This window comes from Biomphalaria glabrata, chromosome 3 (genome assembly GCF_947242115.1).
Source record: "Biomphalaria glabrata chromosome 3, xgBioGlab47.1, whole genome shotgun sequence".
NCBI lineage: Eukaryota > Metazoa > Mollusca > Gastropoda > Planorbidae > Biomphalaria > Biomphalaria glabrata.
The window spans coordinates 1,626,384-1,651,291 of record NC_074713.1 but is presented as its reverse complement, the minus strand read 5'-3'; the positions used below and the strand labels follow the sequence as shown (position 1 = coordinate 1,651,291).

The window sequence follows — 24,908 nt, the reverse complement described above, 5'->3', positions numbered from 1 at the left end:
ACTCGCGATTAAAAAAAAACGGCATTGTAAGCTTTCATTTAATAAAAATGTAATAGTAAGCCGAATTTTATCCAAAACAAGAATTTCAAATACTTAATTTACTTTAATAGTCACTGGCATACAAATATAGATCTAAATCTATCTCGACCTCTTAAAAAAAACCCATCAAAAGCGATATTTTGCTAGTCGATAGTGAATCTAAAAGGCAGATCTGAATGTTTATCTGCTTTTTGTTGGAAAACTACTATCTACTGTATATGGCTCGTAAAGTTAATTTGACAGTGATTTTGTACTTAGTAAAGTATAAATAAAATGCAAAGACGAATTTATTTTCTAATACAAAGTCTTAATTTTCACTTATTATCCTTATCACAACCAAAATTAGGCCCCGCGCAATCAGTTTTGCATAGGGCCCCGCAATCTGTAGGATCGGCCCTCCCCCCCCCCCCCCCCCATCTCTCTCTCTTGATATCCGGAGAAGAACAACAGATGATCTGGAAAATGGAGGAATTTGGTTACGCAAACTGTCACAGCACCCCTATGACGAAAGTCAAAAGACAGATAATCATAATGAATTTATAAATAAACATATTTATATATTAGATGTCGTAAAAGCGCAATTACACAATGGCTGAGAAAAAAAATGAATGGGGTCGAAATGTGCGTGGATGAAGAGATGCAGAAATGAAATGACCCGGGATGAAGAGAGCAGAAATGAAATGGCCCGGGATGAAGAGAGCAGAAATGAAATGTCCCGGGATGAAGTAGAGCACCCAGCCCGTTGGCCTATCATCCGAGTTTGTGTATTACCAAATAGTTTGCAAAGACAACAGAAATCACCACTGTTGTTAACTGCTGTTTGAGGCGCATTTGAATTATATCACGAGAAGGACAGGAAGAATGGAATATGGGCAAACATTCACAGTCCAATATTCAAATTAACAAATGATTATGTAACTATACCACTGGCGTCGCAGCTAACCCAAGATTTTGAATTGTATTTTTTAACATCAAATAGCGAGCTTCAGTATCAGATTTTGATGGACTAGATCTGAATTCGGTCCTATCTTTTTTTTTTTTTTTCGATCGACAGTTCAAAGCAAAATCTCTTTATAAAGTTTATATATGGTAAAATCTGATGAAAAATAATAATACTAGAATAGATTTAAATAGATCTTGATCATTGTAGATCTAGACTCTTGCCAATAAATAAGAAATTTAAACACTTTTGGCTGTACACTCTTTTCATATGGATGTTTTATTTTTTTTTTTATTGGGGAGTGTTTATTGATTTCAAATAGAGTGACGTGTAATTGCTGCGGAGTCAAAACATGGCAGCTTACAATGTTTTCTCCAACTTTATGGTTTTGTTATTATTTTTATTATCATACGTTAAGTGTGTGGCAAAAATTGAACCGATCTCAAACAAAAGACTATGTGCGGATAAAGAATGCAATGGTGCTTATTTTTTTCTTTTAATTTTAGATTATATATCAGAATATATCTAGTTATGGTCATGGATTATGTCTAGTCCTAGACTAGAGACTGAGAACTTCTACATCTACAGTATCTACTTCTTAAAAGTTCTTATTCTTAGTAATCTTAGTTCTAGTCTGATCTAATGACTAATGAGTCTCTGTCACTGAGACCTGAGTGTCACTCTGACTTAGTCTTAGTCGTCTTCTTAGTCAAGTTAGTAGTTAGTGACTAGACTAGTGACTAGTCTCAAGTCTGACTCCTATTCCTGTAACTGTAGTCCTGTTGACTCAATGAGTCAATGACTGTTGCTGTTGTCACTGTTGACTACAGTTGACCAATTAATATTTATAGATCTAAAAATAATCTAAATCTACTTTTTTTTTTATCTAGATCTAATAGTTAATAGGTCTAGTATACTTTTATACTAGACTAATTTCACTAAGTAAGACTAGATTGTCACTAGATGATACTATATACTAGTCTTAAGTTTAAGTCTAGTGTAACTAGATTCTAGATCTATATTCCAAATATATATTATTTTTTTATAAGTCCTAAGTCTCTAAGTAGGGCTAAGTTCCTAACTAATATTTTTATAATATATATTTATATAATTATTATAATCTAGATCTATTTAAAATTAAATCTATATATAGTCAATATAGATCTAAGACTAAGTATATATATTACATATATATAATATTAATATTATTAATATCGATCTAGAATCTAGGTCTAGATGTAGTCTAGTATCTATACTTTATATATAAATTCTATTCTGATAGTCATTTCCGTCTAATAAATGTGTTAAGCCCTGCCGCTGCAATTTTTACGTTTGAATTTTTATAGCTCTGTAAAGGTTAGTCGAAGAAAAAAACTGCAAAAAATCAATAAACTCGTCATCCATTGGTCTATAATATAAAAATAGATATGTTAATATGTTGTTTTTTCACGCTACCCATAGTTACAATAAAATATTAATGTCAAAGAGGATCAGGTCAATGCGTCCCAGAGCTAACATTAATGAACACCATTCTCCACTTTGTAACTTAAGAGACCAATCTCTGTGTGCTAACGAACACCTCATAGTTATTGTATTTACAAATTGTTTTATTATCTTTAATTATCTTATTTTTATTAAATATCAATTTCTTTTTACATTAAAACTAAAGACTGACAGGTCAGTGTTACTTTTTCCACTCTCACTTGCTTCCTTCTTTGATTATAACGGACACCACAACAAGGCCATTGGACACAAGTTTTACCTATACTGTGTACTGTAGCATACATAGGTCTGGTTGACCCAAATAAAAAGAAAACTGTGCGACGCCGCTTGTCTAGCCCGCTCACTGTGCTCATTGACTATGGCCTGCCCTAATTTTGTACCTGATCTAAAATATGTGTCAAACCCTTGTTTTTCATAGTAAACAAAACTAAATGTGTCTGAACTGTAAAGAAATGGAGTATAAACAAAAACAATCTAATAGACTACTTTCGTCATAACTATCGAAATAAAGGCTCATTTTAACAAAGATTGTGGGGTTTTGCTAATATCAGAAAACATAGGGTGTTCGTTAGTCAGAAATGACTATATATAGAATAAAGAATAAAGATCTAGATTTATTCTAGATTTAGATCGTCTAAACCTAGTCAACTTTGAAAATATTAGACTACATATCATAGACTATATGTTCTAGATCTAGATGTAGAATCTAGAGATCTTTGTTTTCGATCTACAACTAAAAATTCTAGTTAGATCTATACTTTAGACTAGAGTACTAGAGTCTACTCCAAACTTCTATAAAATGCTAGATTTATTTAGACCTAGATCTAGCTAGATGACTAGGTCTGTACTAGATTGCATTTATTATATATTGTACTACTATACTGTCTATAGTAATAGTAATAAAATATTATCTTTAGTATTTAGATGATCTTGATGTTAATGTTGAATATTATGACATGATCAAATAGTTGACATATAAACTAAACAGACAGTACTAGGTAATAGTAGGTACACAGTGACACTTGTATTTGTATCAGTACCATGACTGTTACTATGAGTCTACTATGTCTATGTGACTATACTCAACTGTAGACACTTTAACTGTAGCATAGTCGGTAATGAGTATATATTGACTAAAAATGGACTTGAATGTAGATCTACCAGACTAGATCTATATAATCGTACCATACCAGTCAGATAGTTATTCAGTGTATTAAACTCCTGACCATAACGTACATTAAATTCGAGTATGCTAATTAGATATTCCTTGACCGCAAAGGTCATGCTTCCCATCTCAGGAAAAACTCCTCTCTAACACAACAAGTTGACCCCTGACCTTCTATCTAAATAAATTCATGCTCTTCCTCCTCCAGCTTACTCTAAATCCTTTCTTTAACTCCGACTAACTCAAACACTTTTGCACACCTCATCTCCCAATACTACCATTCACATGCACTGGCTGATCAGGACCTCACCCCCTAGTGCAGTCTTTTGACAAACTGGGGTGGAAAATTGTATGCACAACTAAAATTAAAAGACAGTTAAACCGATCGGATAGCTTGAATAATAATCAACTTGGCCATCACTACTGTTTAATATGTCCATTACGTACTAAACTATGATGACCTATAAGTTGAAGATCTGAAGACATTCTTCGCTTGAAACTATCTGTAAGTAAAGTAAGTTCCCCTTTCAGATCTTGGGGTCTATAGGGCAGATGATGTAAAGGTCATCTGTTTCTGTGGCCTACGGTTAACAAGGGTGTCATGTGGCCAGCACAACGACCAACCACCTTTACTTTTCCCTAACTAATGTCAGGTAGCTGGGTGGACTCAGAGGCGCCCGAAGATCCCGAAATTAAAAATCCCAGTCTTCACTAGGATTCGAACACCGGTCCCCAGTTCGGAAGCCAAGCACTTTACCGCTCAGCCACCGCGCCTCTTGAATGTATCTGACTGGGTGTTAAACCCTTTTGCGCGTGAACATACTCACTTGAAATATCGACAGGCGAGGAACTTAAACCAATGTTTAATCAAGGATACCACAAATTCTGCATTATGGGTCTCATTGTAAAGAAGTTCCCATCTTCTTGTTTGGTACAACATGGATTCATTGCCGAAATGAACCTCATCGAAAATTAAAAGTAACCGACTCGAAATTTGTGCTCTTTGAGCCGGGCATAAATACACTCATAAAATCTCTCCTCATCCAAGGAATTTAAAAAAAAAAAATTTCATTTGAAAGAAATATCAATAAACACTCCTTTTTCAGTTAGGGTTCTGTGGGTAAGTTTTGACTAGATATAAAGGCGTCCCGGGGTCAAAAAAGTTTGAGAACCCCTGTCCTAGTGAAAGCCATGGTCAACCTCTCAATAACTGAGGTCAAGTGAACCCCCAACCTACCATTATTATTTACAGTTTGGACTTGTAGGTAATAGACAAGTAAGATCTGGCAAAAAACAATTTATTTAACAATTTTAATTAGTAAATTTATGATGCCAGTTTAATATTCTAAAACCTTTTTTCAGCATTGCTGGCTCACAAAAGGAGCTGAAAATGAAAATTTACAAACTAGTAACCATTTTAAAAAGAATCCCCCCCCCCCCCCCCCAAAAAAAAAAAAATAAATAATTTTCTTGCTTTTCAGATAGTTATAATAGTAAAAATACATTTTTTGACTGATTTCTCCATTATGCTACATTAAAGATCTCTTATCAATGGTCATGGCTAAAGAAATTGGTACATGTGTATTGTTGATATTATTATGATTTTCATCCTTAGATGGTCAAACATTTTATTTATTGTTTAATTGAACTAAAATTTGCTAATGTAAAATTGTATTTTTTTTTCTCCAGTAATTATTTCTAAGGGCAAAGCCCTAGCTTCACATTTGCATAATCATCCATCACTGTTACAATTTAGAAAGGATGATATCATTGAAATTAAGAGCAAATCTGCAGGGGACAATCCCAGGCTGTGGGGAGGAGTGGTAAGTGATCGCATTTTACTCTACTGAATGCTTTAAATGTATAATGAAATTTTCTTTGAAGTCTGAATGGTGAAAATAGAGTGGCATAAATTTTACACTAAAACGTTGGTCAGAAGTTCAGAAATATAAAAAGACTTTTAACAATTTAAGGTACATTTAAATATCATGGTATTACAACTCTGGAAATGCTGTACTTTTAGATCATTTTAGTTGGAGAGCCTTATCATTGTTTGTAAAATGTTTTGTTAGTTTTACATGTTTCGAATGTTCCTTCAGAGTTGAAGATAGTTTACTTCCTAGTCCAAACCTCCCGCAGGACGACGGGGGATGGGAGCGAGCAGGGTTTGAACCCTCGACCAATGATAAATCTGTACGACAGTCCAGCGCGCAAACCGCACGACCAGGCAGCCATCATTCTTTATCACTCTATGCCCTTTTACACTGATGATGAATTTGACAGTGTCTTTTAAAACTATTTACCTGATGGCTAAGGTAAAAGAGGAGCCATGTCTATGAATCATTCTAATTTTGACAGAATTTTTTTTTTGTATATATAGGTTTTTTCACCAAAATACTGTTTTGCCAGCTTTGTGCATACTTTATACTTTATATAACATATATATATATATATATATATAATTTAATAAATATTAAAACCAGACCTTATTGATTATTTTTAGTATTGTATTATGTTTATTCCACCAATTTTGGCTTAAGGCTTCTCAATTTTGCGAAGCACTTTGCTCAAGGAATTAAAAAACTTTTCATTTATTTCCGGGAAGTACATTTCTCTGCCCTTTTTGTTAAGACTTCTATACAGATAGGGAGTGTGGTAGCAGAGTGGTTAATATCTTGGCCTCTGAATTGAAGAGTCCAGAATTGGAAGTCCTGAAAAGACTGAGATTTTGAACTTTGGGATTTTCACAATGCCTCTTCTTCCACCCAACTCTTATGGGTACCTGTTATCTTAGATTAGTTAAGGCAAGTTAAGGCGGACATTGTGATGGCTACACAATACCTTCACTAAGTGCCAGCCATAGAACTGTTGAGCCTAATATCATCATATTCATCAAACTCCATTAGAGTGAGGGCTTGAGAGGCTCAAATCCTCTCTTGCTAAAGCCCTTGACAGAAACAATGCTGTCTTGGGTAGTGCATAAATGTCGCCATACAGGTCGAGAATTTTGGGTTTCTCAGATCTGTCTAGACGGAGATCAGCAAGTCTGGGGCAGTCAAACAGAATATGAGGCACGGTTTCCTCTTCTTCCCCGCAGCGGGGGCACAGTGAATCAAAATTTGGCCATAGCCGCGAGAAATATGAGCCAACAGGACAGTGGCCTGTCCTGCACTGTGCTATAATAGCTTGCTCAGGCCTGGACAGCCTCCACCACAGGGAAGTGCGGTCAGGGCGCCTCATGTGCTCCCAGACTCCACAGGCTTTTTGGGAGTTGTCCCAGCACTCAAATCACTTTTCCATTTCTGTTTTTTTTTGTATTATAGCCTCACTCCACTTTCATGGATACGAGCGAGTTGTTGAATTAACTGATCTTTCGATCGATTCATAGTTCAATGTTCATGTCTGGACTGTTTTTCACTGCTCGCTCTAAGGGGCAACCTATATCATCAGTTCTATGGACTCTTTAAAAAGGAAACTTTTACTTTCATTTTTCTTTTATTTTTATATAACGTTTCCTTAAATCTCAATCTGAGAAATGCTGGGTTGAATAAACTAGATCTGGTATTTAAAAAAAATATTTTGTTAAAACCTGTTTTGATGAATTTTAATTTGTCTTTTTGATTTTATTTCTTGAAACCAAGTGTAATGGACAGCATGGTTACTTTGACAGAAATTTTGTACGAGAATTACAAGTGTTTGTGCATAATCCACAGTTTCTGGTCAATACTGAGGTAACAATGCAATACTTAGTGTTACATAGATCTTTATGCTTAGACCAATACAAAAATGTCATCTTATTGTAACATAATTTTATCCTCTATAACTTGATAGCATGTATAGAAATTTAGGCTTAGACAAATAATAAGTACCTTGATTGTAACATATCTTGATCCTTAATAACTAAGTCCTTAATGATTTGATAGTCAGGATGTGTGGCAGAGTGGAAACCTTCCCCCAGATACCTCTTTTGCCACCTGTCCACAATAGAGATAGGGCCAGAGTATGAGCTTTTAGCATGGGGGGCTATCAAAAGTAATTTAAAAAAAAAAAGGAATTCCTTCATGAATTGCTAAAGTTTCATAATACTTAAGGATAACTAAGTCCTTAATGATTTGATAGTCAGGGTGTGTGGCAGAGTGGAAACCTTCCCACAGATACCTCTTCCACCACCTGTCCACAAAAGAGATAGGGCTCAGAGTATGAGCTTTTAGCATGGGGGCTATCGAAAGTAAATTTAAAAAAATGGAATTCCTTCATGGATTGCTAAAGTTTCATAATACTTAAGGATAGAACATGTACCGTAATAAACACTTTTAAAACTATGCTAGGGTGCCACTCATGTTGTAAAAAGTGGTGCAGTTCATGAACTAAGCAATCTCTAGGATTTCATTTGTTTATGTTAGGTAGTTAGAACCTAGGGAAAGGTGTGTTGAAAAAATAAAATCATTATTTACCTTTTAACTCTTAGGTCTAATCAGGTGATTGATTCTTATTGGATATTAAAAAGCAAAGACTTCATGTGTTTCTTTCATAAATATCTCATAATTCTAAAATTAATTACTAGAAAATTACAATTAGAATAGAAAGACTTCTAGAAGTTATATTACTGTTCATTTCTCTCTGTAATGAATGGATTTTATTGCAGGTCAAACAGTTTGGTGAAAGAAGAAAACTTCCGCCCCCATCAGAGAAGGCCAACAGAAGAGACCATTTTGTAAAGGACGAAAAAATCCTTAGTAGGTTTCTAGAAATATTTTCTATTTATGCCAGTGTAGACATTCTTAAATGAGACTTAAATGAAATAGCTTTGATTTCATTTCACACAATTAAATTTTGTTAATATGATTTCTGGTTTAACACGTCCTCAATCTACAACTGAATTGATCTCAATGATTGAAGTCTCCAGCTATTCTCAACCTGTGTCACCTAGTCATTGATTGTAATTCAAACTTCAGTCTCCAGCTATTCTCAACCTGTGTCACCTAGTCATTGATTGTCTTATCTTATCTTAAGAAATACAGATCTTTCTCCAAATCTGTTCAAGCTTATTCTTTTAAATTTTTAACCACTGTATCTTTTTTTCATTTCAGAAGATGTTAAAGAGGAATCTAAGGTTAGTTAGTCGACTTCTGTATCTTTCCATTTTAAAATTACTTCTTATAATCCTGTAACACATCTTTTAAGATTTGTATTTTATTTCATAAGAAATATAGGTTAAGTCTACAAAAAAAATTGATAAATTTGGGTCTACAAGTAAGTAATTGACTGCATTAAATTGAATTACTAATTAAATTGATCAGTTTTTTTTTTTTTTTGTTTTTTTTACTTTGAATTTTTAATCAAAAGAAACAATTTTTTAATTAGCAAATAGTTCCATTAAGTTGAATGTTTCAGTTTTTGAACTCACGTCCTTTTCATCTCTTTCCAATGGACTTGATCACCAGATTTCCGATGAGCTTGAAGCAGCTACAGATAGTCGAGACGATCCAGCGGAAGAACAGAAGGACCCCAAAGATTCTGAATCAAACACAGAAATCAATCAAGAGGAAAATTTGGAAAAAAAAGGTATCGAAAGCTAAAATTAGTTTTACTAATAGATGGGAAGGTGTGAGTTTTTTTTTTTTTAGTTCCTTACAGTCAGGGAATGTTGATTCAGTTTTGAATACGTTTTAAAAGCTTATAACTTGCAAAAGGAAATAACTGCCAGGTTTTTGTATGTCATTGTCAACCTTTATTTATATTTAAAAGTTTAGCTTGTTGTCAAGTAGTGAAAAAATGTTATACAGAAATCCTTTTGTGTTTTTATATGATGTAAGAGTCTGTGTTGCTTTACAAGTGCATATATGTTTTTCTTATTCTGTTTAATTATTTCTGAACAAACAGAAGAAGAGAATCAATCTGATGATGAGCCCTGGGACACTTTAGATAATGATTACTTTGAAGTTGATAGAGATCGCTTTGACACATCAGGTTGCCTAAAACTTTTGAAATTTTGTGATCTTGATTGGCAATGCTAAAAATTGTATCAGTTATGATTGTGTTTAACTTTCAACTGCTAACAAATGAAGTTTCTTTTTTTAAAATCTTCTGTTAAATTTGTTTTAAAATTTAAAAATTGTCATGTGTATATCATCAGGGATGATGGCCTACAGCCGTCGGCAAAATAGTCTAAAATAAACTGATTATAAAGTAAACAGATTAAGGTCAAAGCTTTTGTAGATGGTGTAAACCTTTACTAAATATTTGGTTCTATATTTTTTTTTTTTACCATTTAAAAATAACTGAAATGGATAAATAAAAATTTTAATGAAAATCACTACTAAACAGAATCATTCCCTACTTCAGAGTTTTTCTATGGGCTGTCATCACGCATCACAACGTCAAAATATCACAATCAAGACTGATACTTGAAACTGATCTTACAGATATAGATATATATGAACTAAAACTGCCTGACTATACAAAACCACCATTAATCTGAGATTAATACTAGCCCAAGACTTGCATTGCATGACATAGGCAAATATTTCAGCTCACATGACACTAGACTATTGCCTGTTTGAATATTCTAGTAATCAATTACCTTTCCCTTACTATCTCTAAACATGTTTACAAGTGAAATGGGCTCCCCATGCATGTCACACAGATCAAAGGAAATGTTTCAGTGTAAACTGTTTTTCAAAAAAGTATATTGCTTTCCTTGCTTTATTTCTGAAAAGGTTTTGTGACTAGAATAATAGACTCCTTTAGAGGTGGGTATATTCTTTTTTAGCCATTTCAAACTTTTTCAAATGCAACCAGGCGCATTCTCTGATTCATTGACTTACTTTTAAAATGGAAAATATTCATTCTTCTTAAGAGAATTGGAGGGGAGAGATAATATTAAAATTGTTTGAATTAACCCATTCACTCCTATTTCTGTTTTAAAAATGTTGTTTAACTCTTTTAAAATAAAAAGATTATTCTAAAAAAAAAAGAAATTATTCAAAAGGTTATTATAATACAAAAACAACACATAAAACTCTTAGTCTTTTACCCAGTGAAATCAATAAATCAATTTCAAAAACTGTTTAGAATTAAAGAAAAGAGCTCTACACGTTTATTTTTTAAAAAGTAAAAATAAAAGATATATAGCTTAGTGTTTTGATGAACTCTTTTTTATAGATGTTTAAAAAACTGCTACCTTCCTCTTGCATTGTACCGCAATTGGTGCTGGTCACAAACACTACATTCTTTCTCAATAAGAGTTAATGTGTTCATGAGATTCAGTCATTGAAAATACATTTGGTTGAAACAAGTCTGAGCTTACTCTCACTCCTGTTCCTTCTGACTGCATCTTCAACTTTGCACTGCTTGGAATGTCTTCTTGTTGATTGGTGTGCACCACATTAAGCTCTCATTCTTAACTCTTTCTCTCCGTAATTATTGTCCACGTTCTGATAGAATCATTCATTTTGCTTATTTGTGTTTCACTACCCTGTTATGATTAAGCTTATATATATTTTTTGTATGTAATTAGGAAATGTTATATTAGGTATATAATTATTGGAGAATGCATGCTCTTTTTATATAACACAAATTAAAGTTTATAAAACCAAAAATATTTAATTTTATGGGTTCAAATCAACGTTGGTATCATCAGTTAGGAGTGAAAGAGTTAATAACTCTATTGTTTTCATTCTGACTTTATGTGTAGAACAGTGCCTGGACTTAAAGTAGTAATGTTCACGACTTTCTACTTATGCCAGGGGCAAACTGGGTGTCAAAATCAGCCCAGGCAATTTTATACGATCTGGCCCATAACTTGTATATCATTTGATGGACATCCATGTATAGGTCTGCCTGTGCTCAAAGTCATTAGGTTAACCGCTTAAAGGTTTATAACGTATCATGAACTCTGTATTTTGAAAAAAATATAGGCCTTAAAATTATTTTGCTTTTTAATTGCTAAGTGTGACTTCGCCCTAAAAGGATGAAGCCTACTCGTAGCACTGTCTATGGTTTTAGGCTATGAGATTATTTTGGAAAATGTGTTAGAGGCTGTAAAAGATGGCCTCTTTTGTAAGAGAATATTCTAAACCCCTAACAATTTAATAAGTGCTGTAGTGGTATCTATGGGGCCTGGCCTTACGACCCACCATGGCTTTTGCCCGAATACCCATATAGCCATTCTGCCCCTGACCTATATAGTGTCCACATTTTAGTCTTTATAATTCTAATTGAAGTATTGAAATGAGCTGCAAACAATCATATATTATAATTATATTTATATAGCAAAATTCACGGTGCTAGGCAAATTTTAGATTTATCTTCCTGCGAGGTGACCTTTATTTTATCATTCTCATACAGTTAAAGATGAAATTTTCCCTGCTTGTGATTTGATTGCAGGTGTCTCTGTGGTTTAGGAAATTTTTTTTTTTTATGTCAGTATTAAACTGTTATAGTTTTAGAAGGTTATTGAAGTTTAGTATAACTTTCTATTTCATCAGATGATAAATGTTAACAATAAAGCCGAATCTTCTCTCTTGTGAATGAATGTTGACATGCCCCAAGCTTTGCGCCATGTTTCTCAAGATATTTGATTGATGCTGTTTGACGTTCTTTTGTTTCACTCTTAAACTAAATGCATGATTATTGCTGTCTGCAATGTGTCTAAGTGTCAATAGGCATGTCCCTATAAAACAATTGTAAAACCAATGTGTCTAAGTGTTAACAGGCATGTTGATCTAAAAGTCCCATTCACCACTTTAAAACCAATGTAAAACCAATGTGCTGTTACGAGTTTTGTTTTGCTGACTCTGGATAAGCCCTGGCTTTGCATTTGATCATCTGCTGACTGCTTGTGCATGCCCTCTGTCCAAATTGTTTATAACCTTTTTCCTAGCTCATACTGATAATGTACTTACGACGACTTATGTTTTATTGATATCAAATTCTAGTCTTGCCAGTAGCTTGGCACAGTTTGTTTTTTTGCTTTATTTAATATATGTTTATCTCCCTTGGGTGACGTGGCTGGCTATCTTATGTCTGTAAACATCTACATTCTAGTCTTCCAGACTGTAGTACCATATTTTTTAAAAATACCTAGTTGTGCCTAAGGTAGTTATGCTGGCCACACCCCACTCTCATTGCAAATGTCACACGTATCTGTGTTTGGAAAAAGCAATGCCATATAACAGTAGGGGAATTATGAAAAGGGTGGGGCAGCAGTTATTGCAACAGCTAACCATTCTACATCTACTATGTGGAATGGAGTCTATCATAGACGTTGGTAATGAAAAGGAATGAAATGTTTCAATTACTCTCTAACAAAATTCTAAATCTCTAGTGTTATGTTTTCCAACATTTTTATTAAATAAAACAATAAAAGTATGGGACAAAATATTGTCAAACAATTATTAAAATAAAGCATAGAAAAAAGAATGTCATATATATATGTATTACTTACCATTGTCTTCTATAGCACTGAACCAGTTTGTGAAACAGAAGTTGTCAGTTGAAAGTGAGAAGGCTCCAGAAGGTAATTTGTGCTTACACTTTACACACACACAGAATATTCTTTTAATACATCGATGTGTATCGAGAGAGTGTCTGTATGCTTTTGACAAGATGAACTGTTAATGTGAAGGTGTAATGTTAGTTTTTGTCAAGATGTAACGTTTAAGTCAAGATGAAATGTTTATGTCAAGTTGAATTTCCTTGGCACAGTCTGCAAAAGAGCTCTCAGCTCAGCAGCAATAAAGCTGGCTAGAAGAAGAAGAAGAAGAATGTCAAGTTGAAATGTTTATGTCAAGGAGTAATGATTATGTCAAGATGAAATGATTTTGTCAAGATGTAAGGTTTATGTCAAGATGAAATTTTTATACCAAGGTGTAATATGTCAAGATGTCATGTTTTTGTCAAAATGTAATGTACTTTGAATTTCTCTAAATCTTAAGGTAACAAAGATGATGCTGATGCAGCGTTCCTTCCAAGCCCTGCAGACGCTGTTGAAGATACTGCATCTAAAAAAACTCAAGTGGATCCTGATGTCAAAGTTAAACAAGCAAATGAACAACCTCTTGGGGAGGCAACAAATGAACAACCTTCTATTGAATCGACTCCAGAAAAACCCTCTGTTGAATTGCCCAATAAAGACCTTTCTATAGAAGCTACTAATGAAATAAATAATCCTTCCAATGCGTCTGAATCAGAATCAGCAATAAAAGAACCAGCTATGGATTTATCAAAAGAGAAAACTGTCGAAAGGTCTAGTGACAACCCCTCTGTTGACTTACCAGATAAATCTGTTGATTTGCCAGATAATTCTAAAACTAGCTTGAAAGAAGAGAGTGATAAATCAAGTACCACACCATTGAACAAAGGTTCCATTATTTTGCCCAAAGCGTCTAGTGACTTGGTTGATGGCGACTCTATCAGTGATCTTCCTCCTAATGTCAATGAAGTGAATACAGATGAACACGTGGACAGTAATGCCCAAACACAGACAAATGAAGATCAAGAAGAAGATCAAGTTGAGGAAATCAGCACACAAGATGTTGAAGTTGACCACGTCATGAAGAGAAATGAGCACGGAAGTAAGGTAGGGGAGAGTGGGAAAGCAACATCCACGGATGAAAAGGGCAAATTTGTTGATCGTAGAGATGACAATATATTTCCTATCGATGAGGAGGAAGAAGATGGGGACATAGGTACTGACATTCCAGTGTACAGCGCTTCATCCGTTTCTAAAGACGCTGGTCAAAAAGAACAGAAAACGACCCGAAATGAGCCTCAGACCGTAGAGGTACCCACTGCCGAATACACTGACCAAAGTGAGGACTCGGAAGATAAGGATGCTGATGCACAACTTGACCAGCAAGTGAAAGAAGAAGAAGACCCTACAGCAGTGGAAGAAGAAGACGACCCTACAGCAGTGGAAGAAGAAGAAGACCCTACAACAGTGGAAGAAGAAGAAGACCCTACAACAGTGAAAGAAGAAGAAGACCCTGCAACAGAATCGGAAGAAAAGAACATTATAGCTGGAGAGGTGGAACGGTTGACACCAACAATTGCAGCTGAAGATGTCAGTAAGAATCACAGTGATGATGAAGATATAACTGCTGATGCTAAACAAGTTCTGGGATCTAACGCTGCTCTTGAAGCTGAAGAGAAGCAGGCGTCCGATAAGAGTGATAAGATATCAACCAATGAGAATTTAGCTATGCCCAAAGTCGAAACTGAATTTAAAAACGACCAGAGCAGCAGCGAAAATATTTTGGGGACAACACCCAACGAAATGGAAAGCGAAACATCCTCCGAAGTAAGGCCAGACACACCATCAGGAGTGACACCTGAGCAAGGTCAAGTTGATGACCCTTTATCGACCAACGGCTCAAAAGAATCCAACCACGGGACGTTAGAGCCAACTGCACTAAAAAAAAATGACAAAAAGGAGACGGATGAGACAGACCAGAAGCTCAACCCAGTTGACCTTGAGCTTTTTCAGAGAGACGAAGCCAATGTGTTGCCAGGAGGTTTTGAGGGATTCCTTCAACCCAGTATCAGTGAAACTCATTCCTTAGATGAACCCAGCTCCACACCTGGACTAGACTCTGTTGTTGTGGAAAGCCTTGCTACGCCTCCAGTAGAAGAAATCAAATCAACAAAAACATTGGAAGACAAACTGGAAACTGCCCAGGAAATTAAGCCAGATGTTCCAGCAGCAAACATTTTTGAAACCATCATCGAGGCCGGCTCCACTCTCATTTTAGACGCTGATGGGAACATGGTAACTGCCATTCTGCCGGCTGACACTGTCAGCTCAGTTGTTGAGGTCTCATCCTCCGTAAATAAACCTGCTGTCACACCCACAGCTGTTGTGGAAACCACAGAGTCTTCCAGCATGTCAGATGCCAAGGCTGCGGCAGAGACTCGAGATGATGTTCTGCTACATAGTTCAGTGTACACAGAGGTCAACAGCACTGTTGTGGTAAACACTGATCACCATCTACTGGATACAGACACTAGCCATATCTATAGAAGCAGCGATTTCAGCAGCAGAAAAGTGCTGTCGGTAAACCACCAGCCACCGCAGCACTACACAGAACACCCTCATGAACACAAGGACCATGACCACACAGACCATGATCATGGCCCTCACGATCACAATCATGACCACGGCCATCATGACCATGACCATGACATCCATGATCATAGCCATCACGATCATCCCCTAAAGCAAGAAGCTGCAGAAACTTCTCCTGTGGTTGAACCAACGTTAACCCCTGAGCTGACCAAAACCCAAATTGCAAATGCTGAAAGTTCTGCTGTCAAGGAAGAGCCATTGAAAGAAGAGGCTGGTAGTGGCACTGAGTCTCAGAATCTTGTTAGCAGTAAAGAAATCAATGTTGATGAAAGTTTGCAGAACAAGGTATGTAGGAACTATTTGATTTTAATACATTCTAGTTTGTCTGTGGCATTTTACGTAACTTTTGAACCTTTCATGCGACTAAAGATGAGAAATATATAGTCCTACTAATAGTCTTACCCTGATTCTGTCTTACTATCCAGGTTGAGTCCTCCACCCAGCCGTCACAAGAATATGAGATACCTCAACCTCCAACGTCTGACAGTGGAGAGGACTCAATGCCTCAAGACTTTGACTCTGGAAGTACTTACCACAGCAGAAAGATGAGTATTGATGAGCTGCCTGAAGAAGAGCCAAAGCCGCAACCCTCCGAAGGATTTCTCAAAACTATGTTTTTATTCCTCGAACTTCCTGCCAAATTTGTGATAGAAAGGGTAATCTTATATTTGACTTATTTTAAAATCTTATAATATTTGACTTATTTTAAAATTTTATAACGTTTGACTTATTTTAAAATCTTATAATATTTGACTTATTTTAAAATCTTATAATATTTGACTTATTTTAAAATCTTATAATGTTTGATAATGTTTGACTTATTTTAAAATCTTATAATATTTGACTTATTTTAAAATCTTATAATATTTAACTTATTTTAAAATCTTAATACCTACTCGTTAACCCTTGACCAAAGAAACAGGTAACCTTAACATCATCTGCCCTCTAGCCTATAGATTGCAAGGTCAGAAAGGCGAGGAAATGAAGCTTATATTTATCTCTAAACGTAGAAGTATTTGCGCTCCTTCTTCCCTTTAAACTTTGTTTTCCGTTTTGGGATGTTTTTTTGTATAATATTTGACTTATTTTAAAATCTTATATTTGACTAAGAGTAAAATTTAAGCAATTTTTTTTTCTGCTTAATCTCAGTATAAAATTACATTGGTTAAAACCATTAATTGAAGATAAAAAATGACTTCATTATCATAAATTAGACAGATATTAGTTGGATAGCCAGAGTCGGCCTAGCAGATGGAGGCCTGGTTGTAACTCAAAAGCATTGAACATTGGTCTTCTACTTGCAGCTTCCTCCCTCGGTGCAGTCTCTTTTAGAACAGGAGCCCCTGGGCCTCTCTCCGACACTCACTGTCATGGTGGCGCTGTTTAGCATCAGTGTTTTACTCACTGCTTGCTTATCCTCTCTTTGCTCTTCAGTAAGTGAAACCATTTTTATATATATATATATTTTTCATTTAGGAGACGTCTAGACCATTGTAGAGTATATATCTTAATTTAACACTGTGTTTATCTTGATGTGTTGCAGGGAGGAAAAAAAAGCAACATTCGAGCCACTCTCGGTAAATACTTGTTCATCTTTCATATGCTGTTAGTTACTTGTTTTTAAAATACATATGTGGCTCTATGACTCATTTTTAAACATGCTGCTTTTCACCACTTTCATGTCTTAGATGTGATCAATGAATTAGAAGCCAAACTTCAGTTGGCCGTCAAAGAGAAAGAGAACATTGAAGATTCCATCAAGGATTTCAAGACAGAGGTATGCTCAAAAGTTTTGCAGTTGTGTAGCAGAAGTTACTTTTCACCAATATGGCATTTTTATTCCTAAAACATCAAGCACAAGTTAAAAGAAATGATTCCTTCTGTTTGTCCTGATATTAAAACCATTCATATGTTCAATATGTTTTATGTTGTGATTTGTTAATTAATTATTCTTTAGTGACTTGGTATTGTCTGAGGTCCTCCATGAAGGTGTGTCGCCAAGTAATACGAGGACGTCCCTGTTTGTGCTTTCCTCGTATTGGCTTCCATGTTATCACAACTCTTGGTGTGCGTAATTCATTTTGTCGTAGAACATGTCCCGCAAACCTCATGCGATGCTCTGTCACAACCTCACTAAGTGTTCGACTCCCAGTTCGGCATATGATTTCCTTGTTTGAGACCCGATCTTTGTAACTGACTCCCAAAGTCCGTCTCAGCCATCTCTGTTGAGCCACATTTAGTCTTTTCTCAATTTTGACAGATGACTTCCACGTCTCACATGCATATGTTGCTGTTGGGATGACGATTGTGTTGAGAAGGTGTATTTTTGTCTAGTTAGTTATGTGACTATATTTTTGTCTAGTTAGTTATGTGACTATATTTTTGTCTAGTTAGTTATGTGACTATTTTTTTGTCTCGTTAGTTATGTGACTATTTTTTTGTCTCTTGTATAGAACATCAAATTGAAAGAGGAAATGACAAAACAGAAACGAGACTCAGGAAAAAATCAAACAGAAATACACACAGTGCAGGTAAATAAACTAGCGTGTGGGACTTTGCAATTTTTCATCACTTATTGTTTCAGTTATCTTCATTATGATATTCCACTGATATTCTGATGTTAGCTGTTGGTCTTGGTGGAGAGGAAGATTCTTGACCTGAAGGTTAAAATGGTAACAAATAAAGCTTCACCCGAGTCCACCCAACTCTGATGGGTACCTGACTTTAGTTGCGGAAAGTAGAGGCAGCTGGTTGCTGTGTTGGCCACATGACACCCTGCTCGGTAAAGAAACAGATGGCCTTAACATCATCTGCCCATATAGATTGCTAGGTCTGAAGGGAGAGGAAATAAAGTTTGTATTTATCTCTAAACATAGAAATATGTGAGCTCTTTCTCTCCCTTAGACTGTCTCCTCTGTTTTGGGATGCTCTTTTTAAAAGCATTTTTAATATTAGGTAGGATTTTTTTTTCTGTCTTTTGTTGCCTCTTTTGTAGCCATGTCAAACAGTGTTTAAATAGAATAGCTTTTGAAAATCTCAACTGTTAGATTATTTTTATTTATTCACTTTTTGTAAAGCTGTTGAATGTTCAATAAAGATTTTAAAAGAACACAAGGAAAATCATACATTTGTTCATATACTACAAAATGTTATTTAAAAGCTTTTCTTCAGTATAGAATGAGTGAATTGTCTGTTACTAACTCACAGACCGAAGACTTAATTCAATGTTCATTACCAATTAACATTAATAGCTTTTATTACTATTTGGATATGCATAAGATATTGTAATCTTTTTTTTGAAATAATTTTTGTTAATTATAAGATTTGACTATGTATAGTTATGACACTATAGAAAGTAAACACACATTTCATACTAGTCAAGAGTGTAATGCTATATATCGTTCAGCTCCATAATGAAACCTTAAAGAAACAAGTCCATGCACTAGAGGCAGAGATGGAAGAACTACGGCAGACTGCCAGCACCAAACAAGGGGAAGTGAAACAGACTAATAAGAAGGTAGAGTCACTTCTTCTTTTCTTCTGCTTTTCTTCTTCTTCTTCTTCTTCTAGCCAGCTTTTTTTGCTGCGGAGCTGAAAGCTCTTTTGCAGATTGTGCCAAGGAAAAATAGTGTGCTGTTTTCTTCAGTTGTTCAGCACTGCTGTACAGGGTGTTGGTTATGTTGGGCTGGAGTGGTAGTAGGGTCTGCCTAAGGTGGATTAGGAAGGGGCATTCAAAGAGGATGTTGTTGACGGTTTCATAAGGATGTCTACTAAGGGGTAGGTGTGTGGGATTTATTTTGTTAAGGTGATAATTTAAAGATGACCACTACTGCCCAGTACTTGATATATCTTTTACTGCCAAGTACTTGATACATCTACTGCTCAGCACTTGATACATCTTCTGCCCTGTACTTGATGTTCTTCTGCCCAGTACTTGTTACATCTTCCACTGTTGGCTGTTGTTATAACATGCATACTTCTCTAAATTTCTCAGACTAAAGAAATGGAAAAACTAATCAAGAAGTTAGAAGAAAGAGAAAGAAATTTGGATCAAGAGAAACAAAAGGTAAGATGTGAAAAAATCTGGCCATTCCAACAGTCAAAAGAAATCAATAATCACATTTTACAAAATACTTTTTATATTTCGTACAATTTTAAATAACATCAAGACCTGTTTACCTCACAGCTGATGACAGAACTACGTCACAAGGAAGATGAAACAGCATCGCTTCAATCAAAAGTCAGCAGTTTGGCTGACCAGATTGGGCATCTCCAAACCAGCAAAGATCAGGTACTTTCTTTTCTTTATGGTCCAACTGATCCAAGTCATCGACTAATTTAGGCTTTTTTTTTATTGGCAGAGCATATAGTTTCTTATTACCATCCTAGTACATTGGTTTAGACCGACAGAGTTTTTTTTATCAATCTCTGTTGGTGAATAAATTGAAAGAATCCTTGACCTTACTTCATTCTAATCAGATCCTATTTCTTTGTTTTCAGCTCTTGTCAGAAGCAGAAGATTGGAAAGAAAAGTTTGTAATTTCTGTGTTTATAATTGTTATTTTAATTGCTGTTTTTTTCCGTTGATAATAATTCTTAATGCTTTTTTGCTGATATTTAAATGAAAAAAAGGCTTGTTTTTTCTTGATAAATTTTCCAGTCTTAACTATTTTTGCTATTATAACTGATATTCTATACATATTTATCTAGAGATAATTATTCATTAAGAAAAAAAACAAACTAATTTTGAGTTTCCATTAATTCATAAGTGTAGCACCAGACAAATGACTACAATTATTTGTAAGTCTATTGAATTATGTCACAGTGTTTATTATTTCTCTAGAGCTAGTTGCCAACAACTTTCTCTCTTTAGACTAAGTCAAACAGAATATTCAAACTAGACTTACCTCATACACATCCACTGTATGCTGCCTAAAATCTCAGGAGTTACTTTCATTCAAACCAAGCACCCACACTTGCCTATAAATGTTTCTCAAAATACTCCATAGCAGTTATACTTGTCCTCTAATTAGCCTACAAGTATTTGTCGTTTGATTTTGTTATTAGAGTCACAGACTTGAAGGAAAGACTAGAACAGAGGGAGGAAGAGTTCAAGCAGATGCAAGAAAACATCATGTTTAAAGATAATGAACTAGAGGTAAGAACAAGATTGGCTTTGGATTCATTTCAGCTTTTTTTCCTAACCCACTTCCCCTTGCAATTATGTTTAATGGGAAAATTCTGTCTGCTCAAAAAGTCTTGCTTTCTGTCCAAATTATCGTCAAGGAAAGAATTTTACAATCATAAGTTATTAGCATTTTAGTTTGCATTTTAAACCAGACATTTTTCATTATACTTTGCTATGAAATTTAAACATTGTTTATGACACAACTCTATTAAATTTGAAATATTAAGTACTAAGCTTTGTCCGACATGTGGTAGATGCTAGAAATCTCATGTGGATCTGAATATTTTACAACTCTAAATCACCATGCGTAATTAATTACCTTTAATGTTCTTGTGATTTGAGTAGCTTATTTATGTATGTGGATGGGTGTGTATGTGTATGCATGCGTCCGTGCATGAACCTAGAACTACTTTATTATTACCCAGTAAAGTATCTGGAATGGATAGAAAGCTCTTACTGATCAACTAAACAACATAACAGAATGAAGTATGGACTTGACACAATGAAGTATGGACTTGACACAATGAAGTATGGACTTGACACAATGAAGTATGGACTTGACACAATGAAGTATGGACTTGAATAGCAACAAAAATTAATATTAAAAAGGAGAAAACAAATGTACTATTTATATTTGACTTTATTATGACAGCATCAGTGTCTTACATTCAAAATGGAGTCCTTAGAAAATAAATGTACTACTAATAGTTTTACAGGTATGGAAATTGGATCCTTTTTTGTTATATAGAATTCTGTTGAAGCACAAGCCAGTAATCATTGTAAAAAAAAAAAATTCTCAATAACTGGATCCTATTTTGTTATCTAGAATTCTGTTGAAGCACAAGCCAGTAATCATTGTAAAAAAAAAAAATTCTCAATAACTTGATTTACCGTAACTTGTTTGACTTTATGTTTTTCTAGGTTTTAAAGGATTACTCTTTACTTTACGTTTTTCTAGGTTTTAAAAGATTGCTTTTGACTTTATGTTTTTCCAGGTTTTAAAGGATTGCTTCTTACAACTCAAGTCTTTTGAAGAAGGGGACATTGACTCTGAAGATGGAGGTAGAAAGATTTTATGTTTCTGACTTACAGTTTCTATTTTAAAAAACATTTTTTTGGGGGGGTAAATTTTCTAATTGTTTTAGATTAGGTTTTGTGAATTTTTTAATGATTGACCTCTGTCCCAAATCCATAGATGTTTCAAGTGAACGAGTCCAAGAGAAGCTGAGTGCCATGATGGATGTATCCAAAGTCAATGCCTCCTTGAGAGCCATAGATGAGGAGAGAAACATGTTGGCCAACAGACTGCAGATTGAAAGTGAAGCTAGGAAAGAATTGGAAGGTACTGTCACTCACACATCTGTCACTCACACATCTGTCAGTCACACATCTGTAACTTAGACATTACAAGACTGTCCTAAAGTCAGAAAACATGATTATTTATGATTGGGAAAGTCCTTGAGGCCCTTGATTATCAAGAAAGATTTCTTCAACTAGTCTTTTGAGACCCTTGATTATCAAGAAAGATTTCTTCAACTAGTCCTTGAGACCCTTGATTATCAAGAAAGATTTCTTCAGCTAGTCCTTGAGACCCTTGATTATCAAGAAAGATTTCTTCAACTAGTCTTTTGATACCCTTGATTATCAAGAAAGATTTCTTCAACTAGTCCTTGAGACCCTTGATTATCAAGAAAGATTTCTTCAACTAGTCCTTGAGACCCTTGATTATCAAGAAAGATTTCTTCAACTAGTCCTTGAGACCCTTGATTATCAAGAAAGATTTCTTCAACTTGTCCTTGAGACCCTTGATTATCAAGAAAGATTTCTTCAACTAGTCCTTGAGACCCTTGATTATCAAGAAAGATTTCTTCAACTAGTCCTTGAGACCCTTGATTATCAAGAAAGATTTCTTCAACTAGTCCTTGAGACCCTTGATTATCAAGGAAGATTTCTTCAACTAGTCCTTGAGACCCTTGATTATCAAGGAAGATTTCTTCAACTAGTCCTTGAGACCCTTGATTATCATGAGAGACAAGAAATATTGATGAAATTGATTATATTCTGGACCCAAAAAATATCTAATGTCAACTTGTGGGATGGAACCAAGAAAAAAATAGCCCAAGATTGTAAAAGTGAATGTGGAGCTGGATATAACACACCCTGTGAAAACCAAGTACCAGTGTTGCATTTCATTGGAATCTGCAAGAGGAAAGTGGGCAGGTCCAAGCAAACCTGGAAGAGGTCAGTCATCAGTGAAGCTGAGGATACTGGAATGTCATGGGAGCAGATGAAGACAGCTGCTGTGAACTGATTTCAGTGGAGAGGGGGTTCACAGGAATAAGTCAAGTCTGGCGATATAAATTTATGAGTAACGCTGTCTGAGTGCTTCAGTGTGAAAAAAAGTGCTAAAATGTCAGGGTGAATCTCTATGTGCTGGTGAATCTCTATGTGCTGGCAAATCTGCATTGAAAAACTTAATCCAATTATGAAGTTGAAGCTGTAATATTTCTTTTAAGCCTTTGAAACATTCCTTGAAGATGAAGATTATTATGTCCCTCTTGTAGGAAGGCAGTATAAAAATACATGGGATAAACCATTGGTTTAAAAAAGAACTAGAGACAATCTTGCCACCATTCTGGAGCACATATCACATGGCCAGGCAGCTGGTAGAGTGCTATGTGCAGTCTCCTTAAGAACTAAATGTATTTGTTTATTCTTGTCTTTTAAACTGGAATACAATAAAGTCTTTTTTTTTGTCACTTTGTCCTGTACTAACTTTAGAGCAGTTAGAGAACTCCCGGCGTAGTGTTGAATCCAGCATGGCAGATAAAATGAAAGCTGAGAGGCAGTGCCAAGAAGCCCAAACGAAACTGAATGTCTTGTCATCGTACTTCAAGGAGAAAGAGATGCAGCTGCAAAGGTCAAAGTTCACTTTTGGAAATATTTTAGTCTCTTTTAGTGATTAGAAATTTAAATATTTTTTTTTCATCTCAAAATTTAAAGTACAATAAACATATATATAAGAAACCCAGCTGGACTAAAAACAAAGGACGTATGGGCAATGATGCTTTCATCGGTCACAAACAATAGAACAAGACAACCCGAAATCCAGCTTATCCTCCCCTGTTGTTGTCTATCAAAGCGGAAAATAGAAATAGAACAACATAGGACAGATTAGTCTTTTTCATTTTTTTCTCCTGGTCCAAATATCTTTTGTTTTTACTTGAAGAGTTTCCTACATGTATGATTATTGTATTTTCTACACGATTGTTTACCCCTGCAGTAAGTCTTTATATTTTTCAATCTTTGAACATCACAACGTCAACATGAAATTATTTTTTTTTCAACACTTCCATTATCTCCCATATACTTAATATCAATTTTAAATGTTGCTTATGTTTTTTCTATAACAGAGAGCTGGGGGAACACGAAGCTTTAAAAAAACAAAACTTGAACAAATTAGTTTCTGCTGACGAGACCACACGCTCCATGCAACAGGAAGTAGAAATCTTGAGGCAAGTTTTGAAATGGCATTGCATGATGAAACTTTGTATAGATCAGTGAAGACGAAATAAGTGCAAGTGTGACTTTATTTGATGAGTGCAATCACAAAGTGAAGTGCAGTCAAAAAGTGAATTAACAGTGAATTAACAGTGGATTGAATTAGTTTACTTATAGAACTGTTAGTTGTAATATAGAATAAAACTACAACAATAACAAAACTGTAAGCTGCAATAGTGAATAAATGAAGCAAAACATTCACATGCTAGCTCTATCACTAAAGGAATTTTCTCCAATGATAATATATATTAATATACATAATACATTAATATACATATATAATACTTTAATATACATAATACTTTAATATACATAATACATTTATATACATATATAATACATTAATATATATAATACATTAATATACATAATACATTAATATATA

The 24,908-nt window shown here is 34.8% G+C and overlaps 1 protein-coding gene across 5 annotated transcripts in view; it reads left to right on the top strand.

Moving 5' to 3' along the window:
• Window positions 1-1,295: 1,295 nt before the first annotated feature.
• Window positions 1,296-24,908, top strand: part of LOC106058269 (transport and Golgi organization protein 1-like) — a 32,826-nt gene continuing 9,213 nt past the window's right edge. Inside the window, exons 1-24 of one of the 5 annotated variants that reach the window (XM_056022835.1) lie at window positions 1,296-1,458; window positions 5,337-5,470; window positions 7,289-7,378; window positions 8,293-8,383; window positions 8,741-8,760; window positions 9,092-9,212; window positions 9,531-9,617; window positions 10,367-10,399; window positions 13,111-13,167; window positions 13,586-16,059; window positions 16,200-16,430; window positions 17,079-17,207; window positions 17,318-17,351; window positions 17,463-17,551; window positions 18,228-18,305; window positions 19,181-19,291; window positions 19,769-19,840; window positions 19,961-20,065; window positions 20,275-20,306; window positions 20,842-20,932; window positions 21,958-22,024; window positions 22,158-22,304; window positions 23,744-23,882; window positions 24,376-24,477. In XM_056022835.1, coding sequence (XP_055878810.1) covers window positions 1,332-1,458; window positions 5,337-5,470; window positions 7,289-7,378; window positions 8,293-8,383; window positions 8,741-8,760; window positions 9,092-9,212; window positions 9,531-9,617; window positions 10,367-10,399; window positions 13,111-13,167; window positions 13,586-16,059; window positions 16,200-16,430; window positions 17,079-17,207; window positions 17,318-17,351; window positions 17,463-17,551; window positions 18,228-18,305; window positions 19,181-19,291; window positions 19,769-19,840; window positions 19,961-20,065; window positions 20,275-20,306; window positions 20,842-20,932; window positions 21,958-22,024; window positions 22,158-22,304; window positions 23,744-23,882; window positions 24,376-24,477 — 4,661 coding nt within the window. In that variant the 5' untranslated portion in view covers window positions 1,296-1,331. Of the gene's footprint in view, window positions 1,459-5,336; window positions 5,471-7,288; window positions 7,379-8,292; window positions 8,384-8,737; window positions 8,761-9,091; window positions 9,213-9,530; window positions 9,618-10,366; window positions 10,400-13,110; window positions 13,168-13,585; window positions 16,060-16,199; window positions 16,431-17,078; window positions 17,208-17,317; window positions 17,352-17,462; window positions 17,552-18,227; window positions 18,306-19,180; window positions 19,292-19,768; window positions 19,841-19,960; window positions 20,066-20,274; window positions 20,307-20,841; window positions 20,933-21,957; window positions 22,025-22,157; window positions 22,305-23,743; window positions 23,883-24,375; window positions 24,478-24,908 lie in introns of all 5 variants that reach the window. The other 4 variants (XM_056022834.1, XM_056022837.1, XM_056022836.1 and 1 more) reach the window with 4 other exon arrangements.